Source organism: Columba livia, chromosome 3, assembly GCF_036013475.1.
Source record: "Columba livia isolate bColLiv1 breed racing homer chromosome 3, bColLiv1.pat.W.v2, whole genome shotgun sequence".
NCBI classification, from domain to species: Eukaryota; Metazoa; Chordata; class Aves; order Columbiformes; family Columbidae; genus Columba; species Columba livia.
In genome coordinates, this window is record NC_088604.1 from 90,653,774 (window position 1) to 90,680,687 (window position 26,914).

At 41.1% G+C, this 26,914-nt stretch overlaps 2 protein-coding genes across 4 annotated transcripts in view; one reads left to right on the forward strand and one right to left on the reverse strand.

Annotated features, from left to right (window-relative positions):
• SUPT7L (SPT7 like, STAGA complex subunit gamma) overlaps positions 1-8,810 on the reverse strand; it is a 51,294-nt gene extending 42,484 nt beyond the window's left edge. The window contains exons 1-3 of one of the 3 annotated variants that reach the window (XM_065058170.1): positions 8,522-8,659; positions 7,536-8,189; positions 331-655 (exon numbers count right to left, since the gene is read on the reverse strand). In XM_065058170.1, coding sequence (XP_064914242.1) covers positions 331-655; positions 7,536-7,948 — 738 coding nt within the window. In that variant the 5' untranslated portion in view covers positions 7,949-8,189; positions 8,522-8,659. Of the gene's footprint in view, positions 1-330; positions 656-7,535; positions 8,190-8,521 lie in introns of all 3 variants that reach the window. The other 2 variants (XM_065058169.1, XM_065058168.1) reach the window with 2 other exon arrangements.
• A 6-nt stretch (positions 8,811-8,816) lies between these two features.
• SLC4A1AP (solute carrier family 4 member 1 adaptor protein) lies at positions 8,817-26,374 on the forward strand. Its single transcript, XM_013367415.3, has 14 exons — positions 8,817-9,365; positions 10,474-10,660; positions 11,361-11,483; positions 12,427-12,487; positions 13,357-13,496; positions 13,633-13,793; positions 14,924-14,993; positions 18,667-18,856; positions 19,686-19,791; positions 20,361-20,598; positions 21,301-21,375; positions 22,400-22,470; positions 24,648-24,720; positions 25,925-26,374. The coding sequence occupies exons 1-14, from the start codon at positions 8,829-8,831 to the stop codon at positions 25,972-25,974; spliced, it is 2,082 nt and encodes a 693-aa protein (XP_013222869.2). The 5' UTR covers positions 8,817-8,828; the 3' UTR covers positions 25,975-26,374.
• The last annotated feature ends 540 nt before the right edge of the window (positions 26,375-26,914 follow it).

Here is a 26,914-nt window from a genome sequence, read left to right on the forward strand (position 1 = left end):
CATTAAAGCAGAAAATTCAGCTAATCAGTCAGTAGAGATTCCACCTCTACTTGTTAGTTTTGTCTGGGCCATTCAGGAGCTGGGTGCCTCCTCTTAAACCCAGACAAACCATCAGTAGAGCATTCTTAGCCTCAGCAGGGACACAAATAAGGGGCTCTGTCTTCCAGTCAAAAAAACCCTGTTTATCTTTTCCTTGATGACTCCCCTCCACAGTCAAGAGGTTTCCTGTTTGGATTTCACTTCAGCAAGACCCAGGACTTGCTACTGGAACAAGCAATTGTAATGGGGGCACGTTTATTGGTGCCATCCGGTCCCTACTGCTCTTCTCACCTGAAGCATGTAGCTGTGATAATCCTTAATGCGGTGTTGCCAGAACTTCTGTAGCGAGAGCACACTGCCAATGCCCACCTCATGGAAGACCTGCTCCATGACATCAGGGAAAGGGGTGTGCCCAAGCCGAGCTTCTCGATCCACAGCAAAGCGCAGCAGTTTGGTGAACTTCAAGCAGTACTCGTGGGCGATGTCTGTCAGGGTCTCCAGGACACTCTCATTGGCACACTCAAAGCCTGTGTGAGCCAGGATGGTGGCCATTGACTGGTAGAGAAGCTGCCGGCAAGAGGACCAACTCAGCTCAGTCACTGGCTCCCCTTTTCCTCTAAAAAGCAGAAAAGACAAAAATAGCACACCTTCGAAAACTGAAAGGAATGTGTCAGTCAAAGGGATATTGTCAAAAATAAGGTGACGTACAAAGGGAAAGCAGATTGTTTGGGGTTCTCCACAGCTTCTCTATTACATATGAACACTAAATAGAGTAAGGGTTTATATGCTTTCCCTTCTTCCCCCCTCTCCAAATCAGCACTGCTGATTCTCATTTTCCCTTCTAATGCGAGAAGATTCTTTGGGTGATGCACGAATATGAGATGCAATTCTTCTGAACCCTTAAGCAACTCTCTTCCCACCCAAGAGCCTTTTTTTCCTGGAGATGTGAAATAAATGGGTTCTTAACACAAACAAAAAAAGGCATTTTAAATAACATGAATGCAAATAATTTCTCCTCTCAGATAATCGCATTTCTCTTCCTTATCTCTGATGTCACAGACCTAATAGTAAGATACAAAGGCTTCTGCGATAAGCAAGATCTGAAATGATAATGCAAAAGACACACATAAAAAGCAAGAAACGGGATACACATACATTTCATAAAGGTACACTGTAGCCAAAAAGACCACTTCCTTGCCCTCATTTCCAGCAGTCACTCACTGATGGAAATATACCCATATGCTACCTAAGAAGTGAACACCAGGCCTGGAGGGGTTCTGTCGTTGAGCAGCATCTCTCAGCCTTGGGTTTGAGATTTCTCTTCTCAAGGAAGAAGTTGCTAAGCAGGAAGCACAGACCATGGAGGATGAAGGATATGGCAGAACAACTGACATGTCAAACATCATCCATTTATAGTCAGGCAATTGAATTTTTCATCAAGATGAGTTAATAAATAGAAATTCCACATAGGAAAAAAAGAAGATAAGATAAAGCAAGGCCTCTGAAAGGTAAACAGATTTCTCAACTCACAATTAGATGCCTGTGATGTATTTGCCCGTATCAGTAACACGGTCTTCAAATGCTGATGTCAAAAAAATCAGATTTCCTTTCTGCTAAGTATGGTATTTATATGCTTTTTTACACTTCATTCAGCACCAATGGCAGAATGAAGCTAACAATTTCACACTTCATTTGTTTCTGATCAAGTCCTCTTCCGCAGCCCAGCCCAAGATTTGCCTCGCTCTCACCCTACATTACTTGCCTATCACCACACACTCATTCCAGGAACAAGACCTGATTAAACAGTACACAGACCGCACTGATGCCTTGATAAAATTCTCACTACTCTTATTACTCCAATAAGTGCATTAAGTACGCTTCAGTCTCGCTGAGACGCCAGGTCACAGAGAGCTCCTCCTGATCCTCAGGACTGACCCATAGAAAACCACTGCCACACAGCAGTAAAAAAAGGAAATATTTCAGGGCAGGAAACATGGAAGGTTAAACGTAGAGCTATCAGGACCAAAATAATTTTCAAGAACAGCAGATCAGCACTTTGATTATTCAAATAAAGGGAGGGATCACACTATATTGAGAGCTGCAGATGATGATATTTCTAAATGGATATTAAGAACAGCATGTGGCTCTCAGGTCACGGATTCATCCCAGTTATTCATTGCTGGAAAATGACTCACATCCCAATTCCTACTCAATTATGTAACTACTTTGTAAAGAAGACAGCAGGCACTCTGACAAGATGAATTAGAAGATCATCAGTTCCCTTATAAACGAAGTGTCACCCACACTGGTTTCACATCTCACTCACTCTCCCCTCCACTTTCCACCAACAGATTTCTGAACTTCGCAAACAGCCATATGTCTCATACAACACCGAGACCAGGAGGTTACAACAGAAGAAAACAACCATCAAACCAAACCAACCAGAAAACAAGCATCAAAATTTATGCCTATGAAAAGCATCTCTTCTTTTTCAACACATATAAAAGGCATACCCAGCTCTCCAGCAGCCATCAGTTGAGAGCATCTTATGCTACCAAAACTGCCAAACACCACACTACTATTAACACGGAGACAATTAAAGAGCCATTACTGACACTCTGTCATTCAACCAAAACACTCTGTACAAACTTGAACTAGACACAGAATTTGGCAAGCCCAAGCAGGATACTCAGTCACTTGTAAAGCAGAGCACAACCACCATTTAGCAATGCATATCACTGCTCAGAAGCAGCAGAGAATGTTATATCTCTCTTAAACTCCTAGACAGAAAGAAACTAATTGCCAGCATTAAAATGCAGCTAGGTCACTATGCTGAAAAGGATATAATCAACTTGAAATCTGATCAACTGAAGACAGAGAGAAAAGAAATTTCAAGTACTGTACTCAAATCCAAATCCCCACCTCTTGCTCTTGGTAGGGTCAGGCAATTATGTTCTGTTTCTCTTACATTTTCTTCTCTTGTTTTCCTGTTTCCCACAACAAACAATAGAGGAAGATGATTAAAAGCCCAATTAGAAAGCAAAAAATGAAATATTTTTGTAGATGTTAAAGGAAAACAACAAATGACACAATATCTTCTTTTCTTCACCTCCTTTAGCCTTCAGGTACGGACTGATAAGAATGCACATAAACAGCCATATGGAATAATTTAAGCTGAAAGCAGCTATCTAATGTCAAGCCTTGCCAAATGGAGCAGCCAACTTCTTTTCCCTGATGATCATAAGAGCTTTGGTCCTCAGTCTCATCCAGATACCTAGTACCAAAAAAGCACCCTTCCAGATACAATCATAACACAGAATGCCACTCTCTGCAGCACTTACTGCTTTCCTAAAAGTCTCCCCATCCAGCTCCCATCCAAAACGAAGCTTCCATTTAACATACCACCAGGGTCATATAGCTGCGAGTAAACGAGCGGTTTAATCCCTAAAATTCTGTCACTAGAGACTAACAAAACTGGCAGTTAGGCCCGTGATTTGGAGGTGATCATCTCTACAGAATATATAGTATGAAATTTATCACAAATACTGGCCAACTTGTTGCTCTTCAATTTTGTATTTCCAACAGGATCTACTTATCTATACATGGGTCACCAACACTAAATGATGTGCCAGACAGAAACCTACCTGCCAAGCCATGAATTCATCAGAGCCAAAGCCCAGGCTTTTCCCATTACTGCCAGCAAACCTTTAACATGCAGAACTTCACAACAGGAAAAAAATGTCCACTTATACCAATTAGGCTTATTTTCAGGATTAATGTTTCAGAACCCACAAAAGGCCCATCTTGTGTGTCAACAAGACATTCCCCAAAGGCACCACAAGCCCCTCTCCTATAAGGCTGTTTTTCTTAGAGGGAAGGAGATCTCATGATTCATTTCCCATCCAACTGTATTCAGGGGAAAGTGTTTAGGACAAGTCAGTACAAGGATTGATAGCCAAGGCTCACTCAACTGCGGTAACAGATTGAAGTGCTCTGCTCCCTCCTAGGTGAGCATAAGCTAGCAGCAGATGGAGGGAGGGGATGTTTTCCCTATGAACACATCAATTGTATGAAACATTACATTGTGGAGTTGAATTTCTACCAAATGAGGTGCAACAAGGTTGCTTCACAGCCATTTCTCCCAAAACAGTAAAACAAAGCAGAACATTGGAAAAACGAGATTATACTAGTCAGTGCATCAAAGAACACAACAAACTCAAACCAGAAAGCTGTTTCCTTTTGCAAAAGGGCCTCTTTCCACCTCATCCTGAGCAAGCCTTCAACTGTCTCTGCTATGTCTACAGAGGGTTGAACAGGTGTAACAAGAGGCTGCTCCATAGGTAATGGCAAGAAGTAATAAATACTGTTTGGAAAATGAATTGTGTCCCAGTGGCCCAAGCCAGAAGACCAGACAGTTTAGGGGCTAAGCCAAAGTGCTTAGTCAAGCAGGGGAATTACATTCTGCCTGCTCTGATTTCCACTGCTCCAAATCCTTCCCAACATTAAACCTGCTATCCCACCAACACGAGCTTCCCTACTTCTGTACAGACATTTTTTAACTACAAACTCTTCTGCCATGAACTGTCTTCCCATTGCAAGCTCCCCATTTCATTCACAGATTATCTTTCAATGCAAAGCACACGTCCCATGTGGTCAGAAACGCAAACGAGAGAACAGCGGAGAAATCTATTAAGAAACCAACCATGCACACACAAGAAAAAGAATCTGAAGAGGCACATAATGAGTAGGTTTGGTTTCGTTTGAAGACTGATTCATGCTAATCAGGGGAAGCTGAACAGAGAAGGAAAGCTAGCAGCTATATTATGGTAAGAGCCTCCTGTTCAAATGGTAGCTTTGAGTCTGCAATTCCTTACTCATTCTTCATTGATTATGCTTGAAGCTTACCTTCTGTTTCTATACACACCAAAACCAAATTATAATCTTTTATTGTGTATTCCAAGAACTGAAACATCAACAGCTGCAAATCACCAGAACCAGATGGTAATTCATCCAGGAATACTAAAGGAATTCAAGGATGAAATAGTTGAATAGCTGTGGTGAGTCACCTCTTGCATTAAACTGGCTTGGTCCATAAGGACCAGAAGACAAAAAAACATGAAAACATTTTCTTCCAATAGCTTCAGAACAGATGTGAAGAACTGCAGGCTGGGAAGCCTCGTATATTCTGGCGCAACAGGGAAATTCAAAGACATGATAAGAAGAGAATTAGAGGACACATGGGTAACCATGATACACTCAGAAAGAGTCCAGACAGCTTTTGTAAATGGAAAATCAGCTTCACAAACATATTAAGGTACCTCCGAATCAATCAACAAGGAATTACATAAGAGATCTCCACTGTGGAGCCTGGGTCCTCCCTCAAGGTCTTGTGCCAGAACCATGTTTTTTTTCAACACATTTATAAACAGTCCAGAAAAATGGAGAAGGGGGATAGCTTTGTGACTAAAACTGCTGGGGGTACAGATTTTAGGGGGTTGAAAAGACCAAAACAACAGAAAACTAGCAGTAAATTAGGTTCTGACTTTTCCTCATCTCAAAAGGGACAAGGAGGCAGGGGTTACAGGTACAGGGCAGGGCAGAGTGGGGGGAAACCAAAATGAATCCAGGGAATAACAAAATAAAAGATAAGGGTGTGCAGTCCAAGAATGAAATCGAATAACAAGGAAACAGAAGAGGACATGACTATAATAAAGAAACTTGTGGTCTGATTCAGGCTGGCCCCTCTCATCTTCCTTTCTTCCTGTGCCTAAATATACCTATACACTGATTTTCAGACCCAGGTTACTGCCAAAGAAAATGGAATTAAAATATGGATTCAGTCAAACACTGTAACTCTGACAATGGTACTTCAGAAGGCAGCATAAAATTAAGAACTACCATGTTTCATCAAGGGAAAGAATAGCCTTCCTTAAATTGTTTTTACACACGAAGAACAGGCATCAGCAAATCATGTAACTTTATTTTTACTACTATAATACCAGCTGCTATTCTTATATGAAAGTTTCTTTAAACAGTTACAAACATACCACAACAAATTCAAAGCTTTCCTCCTGGAAAAGCATAAATGTGTTTAGTTTAGTAAACACACAATTAAATTCTAGTCTACACTGCAGCTCATTATAATTCCACTCTATCAGTCACAAAGCATTTAATTCCAAAATTGTCTATCCAGTTTTTGCAATCTAGTCCTTAAACTCCCCCACGTGGTTGATTGCTAAATAACATTTCCTTACTCGCAACCCAGAAACTCCCAAGGGACAACAAAAAGACAAAGCAGCCCGCAAAACAGGGACAGAGCCACAGAAAACTGAGCTTAAAGCTGAAGCTCCTCAGCTCTACAAACCACAGGGATAGAAAGAGCAGCAGTCACAGGGCTCAGACTTAATCCTCACAGGACTGGATCTCCGTTTACCCCTCTTGGCTAACTACTTTATTTCTTCCTCAAAATATGATGATATTCCTCCACAGATAGGACTAAAGGAGTGCTCAATTGTTCAGAGACTATGTTACCAAAAGCAACATCTTTCAGTAAAATGCACTTTATACAGCCTCAGGCCATTAAAGATCTCTGTGGCATTTAACTGCTACATTACATTTTATTGATGCACATTTTCCCTATTTTAAAAACTAAAATGCATTACCCTCTCCCACATCATGTTCACTGGTGCACAGCCTTTAATCTAAGAACAGAAAGTTATAGTAGTGAGGATTAATCCCTAAATTTAAATGCCCATAACCTACAGAGTATCACGAGATCCTGCACAAAATGCAACACCTCCTCGTGAATTTAGTACTTATCAGAGGGGTTGACAGGGTGGTGATGGCAATAATAGTTAATCAAAGATTGGCTGCAGAGGTAAAAGCAATGCAGCCTTCCTTGACATATTCTCCAGCCCTTGGCTGGTGGAGCCAGTATCAGAGACAAGAACTCCCTTTGCCTGTACTCATGATCACCTTTGACCTGAATAACACAAGAAAGAGGGCAAAATGTGATAGTTACTAGTCGCAGGTCCTTGGCCATTAAAATCTTACAAATATGTTGTCAAATCATATTTTCAGAACCTACAACTAAATAGCCAAAAACCTAGTCATGCGTCTTCTGGATTTTCAGTTACAATAATGCAAGTTTAGCTGTAAGCGACCTAAACAGAAGAGACTTCATATCCTGTAACCAAACTTGTCAAAATACCATGGAAGACAGCAAAATCATTCACAAACATGTAGCATGGCACTAACAAGACAGAAGTCAGCACTACACATTCACATTTCATAGACAGGCAACAAAAGCACATTTATTTTAAACAATGTGCATGCTATCCACATAGAAGAAATTTAAGTTTTTCCTTTTGAAGCCTATTTTATACTTCACATACAATTGACCCTTCAGCCTAAGGGAATTGACGTAACTACATGTATATTTAAAAACACTCAGCTTTCCTTCAGCCAAGAACTAACCCAAAGAAACAGCAACACACCTGTAGAAATCACTCTCTGGGTCACTGTGCCTCAGTTGAAATGGCATTTTGGGGGTTTTGCTATCCAGAGGAAGCAGGTCATCAGGGAGAGGCGGAGAGGCCGGACAAGATGGCAGAGGTTCATTGTCTTCAGTTTTTATGCCCTCTGCTTGCTGCTGGTTTTGAGCCTGGGCCATGGCTATAAGGCTGCGCAGGCGTCTGTTGTGCTGGATGAGCTGAATGGTGTGAATGGTGAGGCTGCAGGGCTCGGAGGGGATGTCCAGCATGGTGGTGGGCCGGGGCTTGTTTGCGGATGGCTGATGCAACGGTGGATCTTGCACTTCCACCGTGCGAAACTCACGCTGGAGCAAGTCAAAGGAGCTGCGGTTGGCCTGGTTGGATGAAACCGGAATCTCACCCCAATATCGCAGCATTTTTACACAGGTCACGTATTGTCCTCAGAGCCCAGAAGGGAGCCGCCAAATACTGTAGTATCTGTCACAGGGAAAAGCGCTGGGCCTTGGGCAGCGGCAGGAACTGGAGCTGGGACGCTCCGAATGAAGTGAACTACGAATGCGGAGGGAGCTCCAGCTCAGCGCCTCACCCAGCAGCGCGGCTCCCACGGCAGCATGAGGACACAGCGCCGGCCCTTCACAGGTTACATTGCTGCTTCTCCTGAGGGGGAAGAAGAAGAAAGAAACGAACCCGCCAGGGGGAAATTATTTATGTTTGTAACTGGGACTCGTGTGGTTGTACCTGGGCCCCACTGGCCCCTCGCTGCGCGGCACCCACGGCACTCCCCGACTTGCGTGGAGCAACCCCGGGGACCGCAGCCCGTTCGCCTGCCGCTCCCTCAAACCCCGCCGCCCGCCCGACCTCCCCAGGCCCAGCTCCGGGCCCCCGGCCGCCCCTGACCCCGGCCCGCGGCTCGCCACGACGGCGCCCAACCCGCCAGCACAGCGCAGCGCCCCCAACCCAACCCAACCCAACCCCCGCCCCCGCCGTACCCCGCACGACCCCCGCCGCTCCGCGCCGCCGAACCGGAAGTCGGCCTAGGTCCGCCAGCAGAAGAGGCTCCCCCGCCACCAGCGGGCTTTATCGCTGGGAGGCGGGGGAAGCGACTACGGCCGCTGCCTCCTACCCCGCCGTCACCTCCCTCCCTACCTCGCCCCTCACGCTATCCCTGGTGGCGGCTGAGGCAGTGACGCTTTTTCCCGAAGATACGCGACAGCTGGGGCTGCGCCCTGCTCCCGGTACTGCAGCCGCGACGGCGCTCGTCCTCGGAGGACTCTATTTAGGGACGGACCCGGGAAGATGGCGGACGCCATGGAGACGGAGGCGGCCGCCGAGACCACCGGTTTCAAGCGGCCGAGCCACCCACTGCCTGCCGCGACCCGCTCCGCGGAGGGCGGAGAGCCGGGGCCCAGCCCGCCGCCCCTCACCCGCCCGGCCGCCGCGCCGGTGGCGCCGCGCTACGAAGAGCCGCCGTGGGGCAGCCGCCCGCCGGCCAGCGCCGGCTACGGGCTGGAGGTGCTGAAAGGCGGCGTGGCGCTGGGCTCGGTGCGGCTGGAGGGCGGCAGCTGGTTCCTGGTGGGGCGGCTGCCCGGCTGCGCCCTGTCCCTGGAGCACCCCTCGGTGTCGCGGCACCACGCCGTGCTTCAGTACCGCGGCGCTGCCCGCAGCCCGGACACCGGCGCCCCCGACGACGCCGCCGGCTTCTACGTGTACGACCTGGGCAGCACCCACGGCACCTTCCTCAACAAGGCGCGGGTGCCGCCTCGCACCTACTGCCGGGTGCGGGTGGGCCACGGGCTGCGCTTCGGTGGCAGTTCCCGCCTCTTCCTCCTGCAGGTGGGTCGGGGCCCGGGGGCCCCCGCCGCGCTCCCCGCAGCGTGTGGGGGTGGCTGGTGTGGGGAAAGCTTCCCCGGATCAAGCTCTTCTAGATCTCCTTGGCGTCTGGGGGAGGCGTGTGTGTGAAAGCTTCTGCCTTGTGAGGGGGTTTGCATGGTTTGAAAGCTGCTAAGTGCTGTTGTGGTTGTTTTGCTGGGGAGAAGCTGTCAGTTGGAGGTGTCCATGGTGGGCTCTGCAGTGAAGTTTGGGGCTGGGGGCTTCCCTCATCGGGGTGCACTGGACGCAGGGTGGCTCTGCTGGGGTGGGGGCTGAGCCTGAGAGCAGGCACAGCAGCTTCTGCCAACCTGCAGTAAGCACAAAAGGCATTTCTCTCCGTGGGTACGGTGTATCAGGAGTGTTTCTCCAAGAGTGTGATGCATCAGGAAAGCTCTAGTATTTCTTTGTGATCAAGAGGAGTTCTCGATAGTGAGGGTCTTGGTCTGTTCTCCCAAGTAGCAAGTGATAGGACAAGAGGAAATGGCCTCAAGTTGCACCAGGGAAGGTTCAGTTGGATATTAGGAAAAAATTCCTTAAAGAAAGGGTTGTCAGGCATTGGAACAGGCTGCCCGGGGATGTGGTGGAGTCACCGTCCCTGGAGGCATTTAAAAGACGTTTAGATGAGGTTTTCAGTGCTAGAGTTCGATTATGTTTGAACTCAATGATCTGGAGGGTCTCTTCCAACCAAAATGATTCTATGATAGTGGGAACTTAGAAAGCACTTGGCGTGGCCTACATGCACTTTTGAGATTTTAGTTGCTTGATTCACCAAATTTCCCACGTGGCACTGCTAAAAAAAGGTTTGAATTCTGCCTCTAAAATACAGTTATATCTGAGACTAGCCTCTCTACAAGTACAGAGTAAGGTTTGTTTCTTATTTCCCCCCCCTTTAGAAAAGATGTTAAAACCAATATATTTAGGGATGCAAACCATAGCAAATGGTCTAATAATTGCAAATTTTGAACAGCACTGTAATGATTTATGTTATTGTATATAATCTGCATCTGTGTTGAAAATACTTCTTTTTTTTTCTTTAAAAAACATTTCTGTAAAGTTACCATTTGTGATGTAGGGACCTGAAGAGGACCAGGAGTCGGAGTCAGAACTAACTGTGACACAACTGAAAGCACTGCGTAAGCAGCAGCAAGCAAAATTAGAAAAGACAATGTTGGGAGAGGACTCTGATGAGGAAGAGGAAAAGGAGGAGAGAAGAAGTGAGAAGAGTCAGAACAGTGACATGAGCTGCTCCTGGGGAATGGGTAAGTGATGATGCATAAATCAGCTGATCCATTTTGGAAGGTCTTTATGCCAGTTTCAGTGAATACTTGAGTTGAAATTCCACCTGGATGGCAAGTGTCCCAATCCAGTGGAAGTTCCTCTTCATTTTAAATAGAGGGGAACTGTGACAAGACAAGCTTATATGTGGTGAGAACTATGCTAGAGCTTCTTTTAAAATCTGGGATAAAGTAGTTTGCCTGTGCCTATAAAGGACATTAAACTGAGAGTTTAGGTTAATGCTGTGTGTTTTGTTCATGTGTGTCCATGCTTTTGCATGAGAGGTGAAATTTAATTCCTTGAGGCTTCTCTGCTGTACAGCTGTCTTTAAATTTTAGCAGGAAGTACGCATCTTAAAGCTAGTTAAATCGCAATTAATGACTTTTTCAGTATAAATAAGTTGTTCTTTGGAATGGAAATGTATAAACACATAAACTCTCAAGGTCCTGAAACTGCAGTGACATTCATCTGCAAAACTGTATCCTATAATGGAATAACCAATAGCAAAAAAGAAGCAGTTTGTTTTGATTTGTTATAATTGGATGCAGAAATAATATTCAAACTAAGGGAAATAATTTTAGGGTGATGTAGCTGATATTTATTTCAAACTAAGAAAGCTGAAATATACTGATGTTCTCTTTTTAACATTTCACCTTTTTTTGCACTTTGCATGTCTTCTTGTAGGAGAGGATGCTGAGGAGGATGAGGTTGAAGAAAACCCCATTGCTGTTGATTTTCAGGATGTACAAGATGCCTTCTATATGAAAGATCCAAGGAAGGCCTTACAGGGCTTTTTTGAAAGAGAAGGTACTCTTTATTAATTAAACTTATTTTTTCTTTCCAAAATGTGATGGTTGTGCTCATGTTTTCCTTCGGGAATTCAGGTGTGGGAGCTAAGTTTTTCTATGATATTATGGGTAACGTTTATTGTTTGGTCAGGTTTTGGTGCGGGTTGGTAGTGGTTTGGTTTTTTTGTTTCTTTTTTAATTAAAATATAGCTCATCATTGTATATCTGAGACTTAGTTGCTGTTAAGGAAGCTCCTGTTATCCAACAGTTACTAATTTCTGCACTGGGAGTTGCAGAGAGTACCTTGAATTCCTCTGGAGTGATACTCAAACCACACTCCTGCTTTGAAGCTATGCTGAAAAATCCAAACCCATCAGGTTAATGTGACTGTGAGATAGAATTGGAAAGTATAAAACGACAAAAAATAACAATGAGTTGCTCTAAACTTTCAATGGTTGCCAGTGAAACTTACAGATGACTCACTTATTTGCTGAAGTGAAAGTTAATCTTGAAGTCTTGAAGTTAAACAATATCTATGAATCCAGATTGCAAACTGTCGTTACTTCAGTATCAATTACTTTAATGCATACAGAGACAAGATTATTTTTTCTTTGAACTATGTATTCCTGACCAGGCCACTTCAAGTTTGTTGGTTTGTTTTTGTTGGGTTTTGTTTGTTGGTTGGTTTGTTTTTGATCTGAAAAAACCTTGATTCTGAAAAACAGCCAAATGAGCGTAATACCAACTGAAGATCCCATGGCTTTAAAAAAAAACAAACAAAAACAAACAAACAAAACAAAACAAAAAACACACAAAAAAAGGCAACAAATTCAGTACTTTGATATGTAACAAGGGCATTTTACCTCTTTTGTATAACCATGGCTTTTTTCTCTGCTGTAAATATTATTCCTGCTTATTTCAGTTTTGGTTACTACATCACCTTTCTTTCTTTTCCTCTCTAGGAGAAGAGTTAGAATACGAGTACGATGATCGTGGACACAATAGCTGGCTATGTAGGATCAAGTATGTATATCTCCATACACCTTTTGTACATAGGAGTTGGCATAATTGAATTCATGAATAAAATCTGAAGGAATTACTTGTCTTGTCACACTTGGCAAGGAGGTCAAGTAGAATTAGACCTAAGCCCTGATACTGAGACAGGATCAGTGCCTAGTTCGGTGTCTGGTCTCCTTTCGGGTCTAGCAGCATTTGGTTTTCCTTAAAGAAAACAATTGTGAAAGTCTATATTCTTTCAGTTCCCTTTGTTTTGAGAAATACATAGAATTGAAATACGGGAGAAAAAACTAGGAAACAGTGTCTTTCCATCCCTGATGGGAGAGAGAAAAAAAATGTTCTACACTGTACCAAATTGAGTTCTTTTATGATATAAGACAGTTTTTAATGGGTTAATGTGAAGAGGCCACTGACATTGTTCTTTTGTAAGACAGGAGAATGTGAGGTGAAAATTAAGGCAACAGGGTAGGTCTCAAATGTGTAGTTAAAATATTGCAATGATTGCACTGCTTAAGAAACCTTTGCTTCAGTGTGGTGGAAAATATTTGTTACTGGTTTTGCATGGATGCAAGATACTGGTGCTTAAAATGATTTGGGGGGTTGACATTTGACCTTTTAGCTTCTTGTATTCCCAATGGAATGAATATAGGAAGAATTTTTTGTGTGGAAATAAAATTTACTTGCAAGTTTTAGGAAATCAATGCTTGTGTTTTCATTGGTACTGTATGAAATGGAAAGTGAAAATATTTGACCCACAAAAAAATGACTAGAGTGAAATGTAAGAACAATGGCAGCATGATAAATATAATATCTAAGGAACATCCATGAAAAGCTGTTTGTATCTGAGCTGTTTTCCGATCCTTCAAATTGAACAGATTGCCTGTGGATGATGCATCAGGGAAGCAGCTGGTGGCAGAGGTTCTCCACTCAGGAAAGAAGAAGGAAGCAATGATACAGTGCGCACTGGAAGCTTGCAGGCTGCTCGATGCTCGGGGAGTGCTGAGGCAAGAAGCAGGTGAATAACTACTCAAATGTTCTGATCATTCTAAAAGCTCTAAATTAAGAATTTGAGAGTGCTATCTTGAATTTGTTTTATTGCTCAGTGGTATGCGAATAATTTTGTTCCTTGCCTTCTCTCTTACCTTTCCCAGTATCCCGAAAAAGGAAATCAAAGAACTGGGAAGATGAGGATTTTTATGACAGTGATGATGACACCTTCCTTGATCGAACTGGTGCTGTAGAAAAGAAACGACTAAACAGAATGAAAAAAGCTGGTAAAATAGACGAAAAGCCAGAGACCTATGACTCCCTGGTAAGAAGAATTATTATGACATGCCAAGGTTATTCTGTCATGTATGTATTATTACTAAGAAAAAAAGTAAAACGTATTTCTTGATCTTTCTTTGTTAGTCTGATAGTTATTATAATTTCAGCCCTTTAGCTACCAGTTGGCCAAGTTTGAATAAAATCAGACTAAATTTGGTGATTGTACCTTTCAAAGGTTTTATAGGAAAAAAAAAATAACCTGGGATATAGATGAAAATTTAGACTCTTTAACAACAGCAACAAAGTAATTTGTTATTTCAGTTTAGTACTTAGTATCCACATCATGGAAACCCTCATTGTGCCTGGCAGCTGGCACACATCTGTTCCCGTAAGCAACAAGGATGACTGGCCAAAGAGAATGAGCCACCCTGTTACCAGGAGGTGTCATGCCTTAAGACCAATGAATCTGCAAAAAAGCAGTCTGCAGCTCCTTGTGTTGTCCCTTTTCTGGAGAGCAGACTTCAGTCCTTGAGGTTATGTCACTGTGTATAAGACCTAATTTGTCATAAAATAGGGGAGGGAAGATAGCTTTACAACTCTGAATAGTGTGGAGTTTTTCTTTGTGAACATCTATAAATACCTGAAAATATTGCTTGCTTTATTATGCTGCAAGTGTACTACCTTGCTTTTACCTATGTGGTATTGGCTTCTACTTGGTAGATCATGGGAATGGATGAATTCAATACCAGAACAGGATACTTTTAAAATACTTTAAAAGCATCAGAAAATAATTGCAAGCTCTCAAGTGTACAGGGTACATCCCAAAGAAGGATCTTGCTCTTCTTCAAAAAGTAAGCAGCCTGCACTGAGAGGGGTATGACGATTGAAAGTCCTACAGACAATAGAGTGGGAGGGGTCAGGGATAGGGAGGTTTGGAGGATTGCAGTGGTGGTTTGACATTGCTGCAGAAGCATTATACGTATTTTTGTGTTTCAGAAAGAAAAGGACTATTAAGTTGTTTAGGAACAATCTAGACAATATTTTTTCAGCCTAGAAACTCCTGGTTAAAGATCAGAAGTAGAAAAATTTAGTTAATTTGGTAAGATATTTGAGTAACTCTTAAAAGGAAGTTTTAAGAAGATAAAAAGATCTTCTAAGCATGTTGTTCTTTCATAGGTCAAAAAGCTAAATGAAGCTGAAAATGAGCTTTCTGAGATAACAGAGAAGCTGAAGTCTTCAGGGAAAGGTAAGGCCTTAAGTTAATTTGATTGTAGTGCTTTCTATGAAGAACACTAAAGAGATGAAAATGTATCATGGATATCTGTCTTAAGTGCTTTTTTTTTTTTGGTAGTGTCTACTTTTCACAAAGGGGTGGGAAGGTCTGCAGGTTACAGAGTTATCTGGAGATGATATTTACACTTTTCATCCAATAAGTTCTGTACTCAATGTCTGTAGTCACTTGCTACTGAATGCAGCTCTTTCCAAAGCAAACATCTAAGTTAAGGTAAGGAAGTGAGTGTACAAGTTCTTGAAGCTTAAGAGGGCTGACCGTTATTACTTTCATCTGCGCATCTTAGTGAAATGGGCCTAATTTGAGGAACGCTTTTTTCCACTCTCTCCAAAATTATTTGTAAGAGAAGAACAAACAACTGACAGAAGAGAGAAAATCTTTTATTTTACTTCTCTCATTGCAAATGCACCCTTAAAAATGAAAGGTGAGAAAAGAGAGAGGTGGAATCAAAGCAGTTGACACTTAGACTATATGTTCAGTGAATTTGCTAGCTTATGAGGATTCCACTTGGTTTCTAGGATTATATCTTCGTGAACAAAGGCAAAGCGTTTCCAAAGTGGGGGTTGTACCTGGTAAGGAGTTAGATTTAGATACAAATAGCTGCTTTTAGTTTTCTGTTGCTACTGGTGTCTTGTGGAATAAAAGGAAGGCATTAAGGAAATGTATTTAGGCTGATTCATCATACAAAAAGCTTTTTAACGGAGTTGGTGTTAATAAAAGTTGCAATGTCAGTTTATCAGAAGAATTTCTCTCCAGGAAGCCTAGCAGCAATCTGGGAGCTGGGCTGCCTTTTGTGCTTTATACAGGTTTGTTTATTTCTAGTACTTCAGCCCCACACAGAAATTTGTTTGTATCAACAGTTTTGTTGGTTATTGATTATACCAGATCACTGTTCAGTGAAACTCACTGTTCCACTGAGCATTCTAACTGATGGGTCCGTTCAGTGTGTTTGAAGGAATTGTTTTCAGCATTACTGTACTGATAAGTACTTAATGATTGGCAGGAGAAGCCAATGCTTCCTCTTGTCTGAGATATGCAATTCCAAGCTTTCGTATGTTATGATGCGTTTGTTTCTGCTGATACTGTTTCTCAACAAGAGTGTTATATTATAGTAGAGGCTGGGAGAAGGAAGAATCAGTTCATTTATAGACTTCTTCTAATAGCATATGATTCTGATATGTGTTATTATGGATTGGTAAATTGTAGCTAGTTACACAACCAGTTTAGAGCCTTGGAAAAATCGCAGTCTCAGCACTTATTGCAATACAGTGTAATTCAGTATTGGATGGAAATGTCCTAGAATTAGGCCACGATAAAACAGAGAGAGTATTGCATCATCAGTTACTTTGCGTGTCTTTGTTCTAGATACTTGTGTTTTCTCTGATTTCTTTGGATGCTTCAGGTTAATCACAAATATTAATTACAAGTGCAAGCCAGGAGCATGTGTATTGATCATGGTTGATTCTTACCACTTCCATAAGCTGTCTGGCAAAGCTGCTGCATTACATACAGTTCTGAAACCTTAACCCACTTCTGCTTGCTCTAAACGACTATTTGTAGCCTAAGGGCAAGAGTCTGGAGAGACCAATGAGTGAGTGGCAAGCTAATTGCTACACTTCTCACCAAGCACTTGGAGAAACTAAGTGGTTGTCTAAACAATTGCTGTGGAAGTTCATAAATTGTTCTCTGGAGTTCTTCAGAACTAACCACTGATAGAATGACTTTGTATCTCTTATTCGCTGATGCAGCTCAATGAAAATCAAGTACACAGAGCTCTTTAGTCTCATCTTTGGTTGCCTTTTCAGAAGAAAATTATCAATAAGTTGATGGTGCAGTAAATAGCCCTGTAGCTTTTTTCCCTGGAATATAAAGTATAGTAACCATGATTGATTGACTTCCTAGTAATGTCAAATTTTACTTCAATAGTGTAGAAAACAGCTGCAACAAATATTGAATGCTAACAGTAATGCTGTAAGCTGAGCTACCTGATATTAGGTGCTGTTGGTGGAATTCTGTTTGCAAGAAGGGTAATTGACTCTCTGAAGATCCCTCACTGACTGAAGCACTCTTACGCTGCTCTGCAGCTAAAGAAGCGAGCTGTAGAACTTTACCTTTAATTTAAAGACCAACTTTCAAGGATAAGGTTTAGTGTGTAAACAGATAATAAAAAACAATTAAATCATCACTCTGCTCAGCTCCTGCCTGCTAGGAAGTTCAGACTACTAACAATACCTTTTTGTTGATGATTTTTCTCTCTACTCATACGAGTAGCTAAGGGGAAAAGTATTTCTATCTGAATTTCTTTTATGACATGTTTTGTCATCATTTATATTTGTGTGGAGGTGGATGCTGCAACTGTTTCTTATCTTTTGGAGCCTTTTAATTCTGTATATCTTTGGACATTTACTGTTGTGGCTTTCATATATTTGCAAACTGTAAACTGTTTTGTTCTAGATAAGAAATATCCTTTTCAGTTGAGTCCATTTGTAAACACGAGTCTTATTAGGCTTTCTCTAAATATTTAAGTAAAATAAAGCTGCTTGAATATGTACACTTAACAATAACTTATTTTATTTGTACACATTTAAAATTTCAAGTGCTATTCCATTAACTCAAGCTAAACCGAAAATAACTCATTGGTCACACAATTATTCTTGTGCATATATAATAATACATAAATGCTTATAGTGCAGCAAATAAATACTAGTTATGACACTTTTCATATAATACTAAAAGGCAGAAGGCTGCCTGTCAAAAGGCTTGTTAAAATTCCAGCAACAAGCTTTTTCTTTGTTTGCCTCCAAGTTGTCATTGAACACAATATAAAAACTTCTGAAGCATTATTCAAGCCCAACAAATGAGTTTTCCTGGATTTTTTTTTAAGTTTATTTTTTATTTATTTAAAGCCATATGTTACAAATCTGTATTTATTTTTCTTAGTCATTAGAACTTTAGTTTCTCCTCCTGCGTTTTGTTTTAATTATTCAAATATGCATACTGTTCATATTTGAAATTGGGTGGAGTAGAAAAACTGTCATTACTCTTTTTCAAGTACAGAACAGTGTTTTCTTGATAGAAAATCAAGTCAAAACAAGGGTAAATTTTGTGCGATTGGCCTAACATATGAAACTATTCTTGTATGCACTCAGTCACCAAGCGGTAGGAGGCAGCATTATGTGCTGATTCATTTCGAGCTTTGCAAATGTTATTGCATAAATATTCCAGGAAAGCCAAAATGGGATTCCACATGCAGTGGTGTGGGATTCTTTGTAGCTGTGTTTATTTTAGCCTGTGCCTACAAAAAGAACCGGTAAGCTGCTTTTTTAGGGACAGCAGATCTTGAAGTGAGATGAACAGTGTTGAATAGAGACACTTACTCATAAAGACAGGTTCAGTTTTAGGAGAGGTTTTGTTATGTAAGTGGATTAAGGTTTACGGTTGGGCTTTTGTTAGAAGAAATGTTTTTATCTTTTCAGGGCTAACAACCTCCATTACTTCACCATTTGACAGAAATTTGTAGAGCGGGTAGTTTTTCCTATATGCCTTTTTCTCTAAAGGTAGGATTCGATGAGTACAGCTCTCCTCTCCCCACCCGTAACGATGTGTATCTTCCCTTTAACTTGCCTAGTCCAGTCCCAGCCAGCAGCTCAAGATTCCTTGGACGAATTCATGACTGAAATAAAATCAGGATGCACTTTAGACAGCGTGGCACGAAAGAAGCTGCATTTGCGGTCATTTGAACTGAGGAAAGAGCAACAGAGACTGAAAGCATTAATAAAGCTTGTCAAGCCTGCAGAACTGCCTGAGCTGAAGCCCCCGTAAGTCTTGGCAGAAGTGTAGAATGATTACTTTTACCATTGTTATTGTCCATGGGCTGTTGTGCAAACCCAGTAAGTAGTCAGCTTTCCAAAACCAAGAGGGGGGACGGCTTTCCAAACTACCTGGCTCGTCTCTTCAAAGAACGGCTGTGCCTTTTGGCCCTTGCTGCGTCTGCAGTTGAGGCAGGTGCACCACAACAAGGGAGCAAGATAAGCCCACACAGGGGAGATGAGGGGAGGTGGATTGGAAGCTTGTTGTCAGCTTTGTTATTTTATTTTATTTTTTTTCCTAACCTGCATCCAAAAGGAACTGATAAATAATTAGTTATTATGTGCAACATGAGAACCACTTTCACTCCGTGAAACGTACCTGGAAGTCAAGTATAGTGGCTGTTCATCTACTGCCTAGCAAGGCTGCTGCAATTCAAGTGGGAGTGTGCTGGGTTTGTAATTTGCTAGTGGAAGCTCGTTTGGAGGTTTAATTACTTAATTAATTTACTTAAATTGTGTTTTGGCTTCTGGGTTTGTTTTTATATATACATATTTAAGTATGTGTGTGCAATTGAATTTGAGGGAGTCTATCTGATAGTGATTTTTTTTTCTTTTTTTTTTTTTTCTTTCTTTTTTGGATGTGTATGAATTCTACACCATGTAGATAGGACAGAGGAGTCATCTCCTGCAGCTTCTTCCTTGGGTGCTCCAAGTGAGAGAGAAATAATAGGAATTTTTTAAATGCCTACTTCCAATTTGCAGATTTTTTGCATTTTTAGATATAAGACTTGTTTGATACTTCGTACACTGTTTTCATTTGTATCTATTTTTTTATTAGGAGTTACAATCTGGAAGCAGAGAGCAAGACAAAAAAGATTGCCCTGCCTCTCTTTGGTGCAATGAAAGGAGGGAGCAAATTCAAGCTGAAAACTGGAAGCCTAGGGGTAAGTTGGACCAGTATGTATTACGAGTCGGGGGCTTTTTCTCAGACACCTCCTCAGGCTGTGGAGACTGTAGGTGGCAACCACAGAGCATGGAGGTGGAAACACAGGGCAGCAAGCAGTGGCTGTTGGACACTGTTGCTGTTCTGTTGGACACTGTTGCTGTTCTGTTGGACACTGTTGCTGTTCTGTGCCTTTGCACAGTCAGTGTCTTGGGGCATGGCTGTGGTCAAAGGCAGGGGACCAAGTGGAGGAAGCCTGGGGACATCAGGATGAACTACTGCTATACCTCAGCAGCTGGTCCTGTATGTTATTCTGTTTTTCTTGATCTTTTAGCTAAGATCATATGCAAGATTGATTCAGTTTCCACTATCTCTCTTACAAAGAGACTTCACTCCTTGTCTATGAACTGCATGTATTTTTTAATCTTCCATTTCTACTAATAACTTTTCTTTAAAACCGTAATATTCTTCATCCCAAGAGTGTTCCTTTACCAGCTGTCTCTATGACAGTAGTATGTGTTTTTTCCTCTATATTATCTTAGCACTGATGCACAAGTCTTTCTCCCACAGAAGTTGCCTGTTAAGCGTCCAGACATCCCCGAAAGCTTGTTAAAAACGAAGGATGATGGACCAGAGGAGGAGGAAGAGGAAGAAGAGGAAGAAATGGAGGAGGAGCAAGAGGTAGATACAAGAAACAGCAGAGCATCAAACCTGGAAATGAAAAGGACAACAGAGGAAGAAACAGGAGAAGAAAATAATGCCGCTGGTGGTTCTCCTTGCAACAAGAATCAAGAATCCCTTCAGGATGGTAAACCACTCGTTTTGATTTTTTCAGTAATGAAGCAGAGTCTGTTACTGATGAATTTTTCAGAGCTGCGTGAGTCTCCAAAGGTTTGAGTCACAGGTTCTCCAGCAAATTTCTTTTCTGTAGATTTTTGCCATGAGTCCAGAGTCTGTGTGCCAAGAGATGAGTTTCACATGGTTCTGGTTGAAACTCTGCTTGGCTGTCTGTTTTTCGTGCTTTTGGTGGAAATGTCCTGGACTCAAGAAAGATACTATAAGAAAATAAATGTCTGTGTAAAACTTCAGATCAGTTTGTAAGGAGGAAAGATAATTTTAGAGGTGGTAATGGAAGGGTGTCTTCCTTGTATCTGTATGGTTTATCTCCAGTCCATCCTTTCCTGTATCAACTTGATGCATTTGAAAGCTCAGTAATGATGTTTCTCAGTAAATAGTGTGTTTGATGACAGAAACCTGATTCTAACTTCTTGTCTTCATGCTGGACAGGTTGCTCTTCAAAAGTATGTTTTAACTGGTCACAAGTTTTTTACTTAATATTGTATTGGGGTGGACATGGTGGGTGAAATAGTTTGGAAGACTTTTAAGAGAAGAGCTCTTCCTGAGACAAATGTAGCTGGAAGTTCCCTTTTGTACTTCGTTTCAGGGGTGCTGTAGCGCTGTACTCATCATAGTTACTACGGACTGCTAATTTAGCTCTTTTTTTTTCCAGGTGTTCAATTTCTGCCTGAGCCTAAAATACTAAGGAATAAATCTCAGATGGGACCCTCACAAGAGAAATCTCAAGGTGAGCATTACAATTTAGACTCTATTATACAGTAGCATGTGGGTTTAGATACTGTCTAAAAGAGCTATAGATGTCTTCAGTCAGTAGGAGACTAAGCCTAATCTAGAGCCTACAATAAGAATCTAGAATTCAAATGAAGGATTGTGTTTTACTTGAAGTGGTAAGTGTATGGTGGAGACAGGTCACTTTAGCTGTGTTTCTGTTCTCCTTGCTTTTCATATTATTAAGTGCTTTGAAATCCTTTGTTTAAAAAAAATATAGCACAACGAGAGAACATATTTTAATTTAGGAGCATAAACATAATGCTTCCCCCCCCGCCCTGTTTTTTTGCAGTAGCTCTTAACACTACAGAAAGACAGAACTTTCCTTTATAAAGTGACAAACACTACATAGCATCAGATAACAGTCTGTTAATGACTCAGATGACCCCTCTACACGTACACAAAAAAAAATCATATCCTCAAAATGAAGACTGTGTTTGATGTACTGACTATCTGTATAAACTTTCTGGTTTTCATAACTCAGACTCTTAAGAATATGTTGTCGTATCCTCATAATCTTGTCCATAGACTTAATCTACAAGGCTCTCAGTATTTCACAGATTAAGTGGCAGAAAAAAACAAGCATACTTCTGTCTTTGTCTTCCTCTCATCTGTGTTACTGTGAAACTACTTTGGCCCGTACATCTCCTACTGTTTCATTCCAAATTGCTCGCTGCAGTGATCACACAGAGTATCTTTTTAGAATATAAACACCTGCCATTAACTAAAAGTGTGTTACAGAATCCCAAATATAGGATCTTATTAAACTGCATTCAGGCAGTTGCCTGACAATGCATTAAACATAAGTTAATCTGTGAAAGCCAAAAATATGTTCAACAGTCTTAAGTATGAATTTTGTTGCAGTGAGCTGTCTTTAGTTTCCTTTTAGACTTATCCATTTTTATGTGAACTTTCTATAAGCTTATTTCTGATAGAATTGGTCATTCATGATGTGTCATAAAACAAATCTTCTTTCTTGTCAGCATCGGAGGCAGCATGTAAGGAACCTGAAGAGACATCTGAGAAAGTTAATAAAATCAATAGCTCAAACAAGGTCAGTTATGATACCATAACTCCTGTAGTGTAAGACTTTCAATGAATCATTTAGTAGGTTTTTGTCAGTGAAATAGCAGCAATTTCATTGTCACTTAGTGGTAGTAGTACTTTTATGCTAAGACCCAGAGGTAGAATTGTACAGATTTTTTGAGTCTCCAATGAGAAGGTAGAACACAGCATTTCAAGCATGATAGAGGGTCTCAATTCAATCAAATTTATTTTTTTTGCTTTTTCAGTTAGCAGTTAGCCCCTGCTAATTGCTTCTTCTCCTGTATCATGACTGTTGTAGAACATAGATGCTCTCTGGGCTTTGGGAATGGCATTGCAGAGCTTTCCTTGGAGAGTAGCTTGGGAAGGATGTATTGGCTGACACAGAACAGGCTGGGCTGAAATTACAGCAAGCCTGTATTGCCATTACCAAACCTCATCCTTTTCTGTAGGTGTGGAAGGAGAGAAGACTAAGAGATTATTGTCTTTTGCAACCCAATTTTTACTAAATTTTAGTACATGTACCAGACAACGTTCTTCCTGTGCATAAGATTTGTATTAAAGTATACGAGCCTTGCACATTTTGGGACGCAGGCAATTGTTGCCATCCTGGAGCTGGGAAGGAACTTCAGTGACAGCATGCTCTTAGCCTAAAGATTATAGTGAGCTGAATCCCATCCTTCTGCTGACAGCCATCAAAGAAGATTATTGAGCATTGTGGGCCATGAGTACTGACCGTTATGACAATGTCTTAGTGGTGGCCATCCAGTTTTAGCCCTGCACCATTTACTTAAAGTTAACACCCTGCAGCCTGTGTGTGCTAACCACTGCCTTGTTAGTGCTGGCAAAAGACCTAAGGATTGGGTAGGCACAGCTTTTAGAATTGTCCTTTGTTGCTGGCCCATGAAGCATGTTGATAAAGAAAGCAAGAATAAATTTGTACTGTTAAAGCCCAAGTTGTAGCATTTACCACACAAATATGGGAGAACAAGGCAGCTTCTCATGCTGAGGCGGTCAAGTCAGCACCTCTCATCAGCACAGAGTTCACTCTTAACACTGAGCATTCTCCAAATGCCGGATGACTTAGCTGTATTCTCGCTCCCATCACAAATCACTTATTCCACATGCTGTGGGCTCAGATCTTGCATGGAAAATACCAACCAGAAGTCAGCTTTATTTTGGTTTGTTCTTTTTCCTCTTACAATATTTGAGGAATAACTTTGAATCATGTGAAACTGGAAAAATAATTTTAAAGGTACTGTTCACAAGCCATATTTAAAAACTGTTTAACTCTGCAGTCTCCTGTTTTGGAAAACAGTAGTCTTCCAAAAGAACGGATTTAGAGGTTAATTTGGGGAAGGAAAGTTTTTTTGAGGGAATGAAGAATTACTTCAGCTGCATAACTTAAGACTGTGTCATGATACTACAGAGTAGTGCAAATCAGTGCTGAGTAACTTGGCTACATTTTGAGCTCTTAAGTCTCGCACTCTACAGTTGTATGAATTTTTTTGATAGCTACCTGCAGTTGTTGGAAACAAAAGTTCTTGAGAAAATGATGCTGATGTGGCAAAACTTAAAAACCTAGGAACAAAAAGGCATCGCTGTGTCAACAGTTGAATTGCAAGTGACCTGTTTCAGTTTGTTTTAAACATTTCAGCGATGCCAGTGAGACATGAAAAAAATTGCATTTTCTTTTCTTCTGGAAAGTTAAGTTACCTGAACTGTTATATATTCCAGTTTGAAAGTCACTTTAAACCCCGAGTTTTCAGTGGGATTTGTGTGTTGAAATCGGTAAAGCCCTTGCAAATCCTGCTCTAAAGCTTTTCTCTGCATAAATAAATTCTGTCAGATGACACCACCAAACATTAGGATGACAAGATTAAACTGTGCAGTAGCAGACAGTTGGTAATGGTCCTGTTTTGATGGGGAGGTTGGACTGGATGACTGGACATCCATCGGTCCCATCTAACCAGCACTGCTATTGTTCTGTGACTCTGCCGGCAATAAAGTGCATCTATTGGAGGGTTTGATATTTCTTCTTTCCTCTGTATTACTGTTTTCATCTCTGATTCTTGTGGAAAACACCCTCACCTTTTAGTATTTGTTTCTGAATTAATGAGACATTTAATGGCTGTGACACATTGTTGGAGGGGGGTTGCACCTTAAAAGTCTTTTCTTCTTTTGCAGATCCGACCACCTTTTTTCTCCTCACAGTACCCAGATGATGACCCAGACTACTGCATATGGATTCCTCCTGAAGGTATCACCCTTTCCTTACTGTTTTAAGTCTTAAAACTCAAGAATCTACCTAATAAGTAGTCAGGGTGTCCTTGTAACTTCTTGAGAAAAAAAGTATTTCAGGAATACTTTACCCAAAACCTGATGTTTTATGGTGTGTTATGCCCCATATTTGTTGTATCGCAATGCAAGTCTTGCAGTGAAACACAAACTATATCTGTAGTAGCTTCATCTCAATGGACAGGTACACCTGAAGTTTTTCAGTTTTGTATCATGTGCAAGCTGTAACTCCATATATAGTGAGATGATGATCTAGTTGAAAGAGAAGCTCAGACCTTCACTAGGGATAAATGCTCCAGTGATCTTAGTATTCTTTCATAGAAACCTGTGAAATCTGAAAGTCTTTGCAGATTTTTGAAAAAATCATTGGAATACAGACTTTGGGTCATGTGTTTTGGAGAGAAGTGTTGGCAACACTTTGCTGAAGTCACTGAATAATTGATGCACACATCCAGTATATGTTAAAGTTGAACAAATTTTTTACTTCAGTTCCAGAGTGTTCTTAGCTAAGTGAGGTTATTCTTAAACAGAGTAATGAATTTTCAGTTCGTCTAAAATGGAAAATTCATTTTCATGCATTGAGGTTTTCATTATAAGTTCAAAGCTTAGCTTTTATTTGGTAGATTCATTACTATAGTTTTTATGAGGTTGTTGTGGGCTTATAATTTGGATACCCTCCAAATGGAATAAGAAAAATTAGAATAAATTTTGCTGAAGAAAACTATGATCTTGTGAATCATCCTGCACTGAAAAGGCTGCACTTCTCTGGCATATGAATCCACTGGAACAAAGTTCCTGATTCAGTAACTCAGGGGTCTGATCTGGGATAGCCAAGTGAGCTGTGCCCATAAGAGGGAGCTCATTTTTCTGTTCCTGCCCCTTAATAATCAGACTCCTCTTCTGTCTAAGCTTGCATAATGAGGACACCAGGAAAAAAAAAAAGGGGGGGAGGGGGAATATATGATGTAATCTTAACACTATTAGTAAGATTAAGAGGAATTTAAAAGTATAAATCAAAAAGCTAATTGAATTGTTGTATCCAGTCTGACTCATCCTCTTTGTGCTTGTCTGACTGGTTCTACATAGAGATTATTTCATACTTGAATACAAATTTATCTTGTATGAGAGGGGGAAAAATAATGCAACTCTTCCTCTTTGTCCCTTAGGTCAAAGCGGTGATGGCAAGACTCATCTCAATGAAAAATATGGCTACTAAGTTTCAAGTGCCCCAGGGTACACCTGAGGTTTGAAGGACTGCTCTGTTTTGGACTCTTGGACCACATGTTAAGTGAGGAATAAAGGAGTTGGTTTGTTTGGACGCTGTTCCAAATTGAAGGGCATCAGTAGCCACTCTGGCTGTCAGCTCTCCCTGCGTGTTCTCTGTTTGTCTTCCAGATACTTTTTTAAAAGTAAAAGCCGACACATTCTTCTGTTTCTTCTTCCACTTTTAACCTTGTCCTTTTTATTTGGCTTAAAACTGTAGGCTCATTTTTCCTTTAGTAAATAAGAATATAAAAAAAAAATAAAAAGGTTTTTAAAAAATACACCTCTGTATACTTACAGGCTTGGTAAAATGTATTCATTTTGGTTTTATGTGATTAAAATGAGAAAGATTATTGGTTTGCTTCTGTGGCTGCTATTTGAAAATACTGTCATGGTAAACACAACCTGAAACTTGAGTGTTTGTTGCTTTTTTCTTCCCTATGGAAGAAAAATTTCTGTTTTCAAAGGAAAACTGTTTTTACTTCTCCCTTGTGCAGTTGCTGGAATACTTGGTATTGAGGGGACTGGAAATGCTGAGTGTATACTGTTATAAAGGTGCAGAAATACTAAAGAACTGAAGAAGCTGGCACAGCTTATCTTGAATCAGTGAGTAATGGAAGAAGTGATGGAAGGATATCCTGGAAAAGGTTGTAATGAAGCCTGTTCTCCTGTCACAATGCAAGAGCGAAACGCCATCTTAATGCAGTTTGAGGCATGCCAGCTCTTTAACTCATAAAGTTCCAGAGTGTACCAGGTGTCTACAAGGGATTTCTGTTCCTTGTGGTGGATGCAGAGGGCCTGGCACCTTTTTACAAAGTGTAGCACAAGGGAAACGATTGTTTGCCTTTTATGCTTGTGGGAAGCACAGGGGAAAAGAGCCCATGAGGTGCACA

Coding starts and splice junctions, on each gene's coding strand:
- SLC4A1AP (XM_013367415.3), top strand. CDS start 8,829: ATGGCGGACGCCATGGAGACGGAGGCGGCCGCCGAGACCACCGGTTTC. Junction 9,366..10,473: donor CCCGCCTCTTCCTCCTGCAG/GTGGGTCGGGGC, acceptor TTTGTGATGTAG/GGACCTGAAGAGGACCAGGA. Junction 20,599..21,300: donor TCAAGAATCCCTTCAGGATG/GTAAACCACTCG, acceptor TTTTTTTTCCAG/GTGTTCAATTTCTGCCTGAG.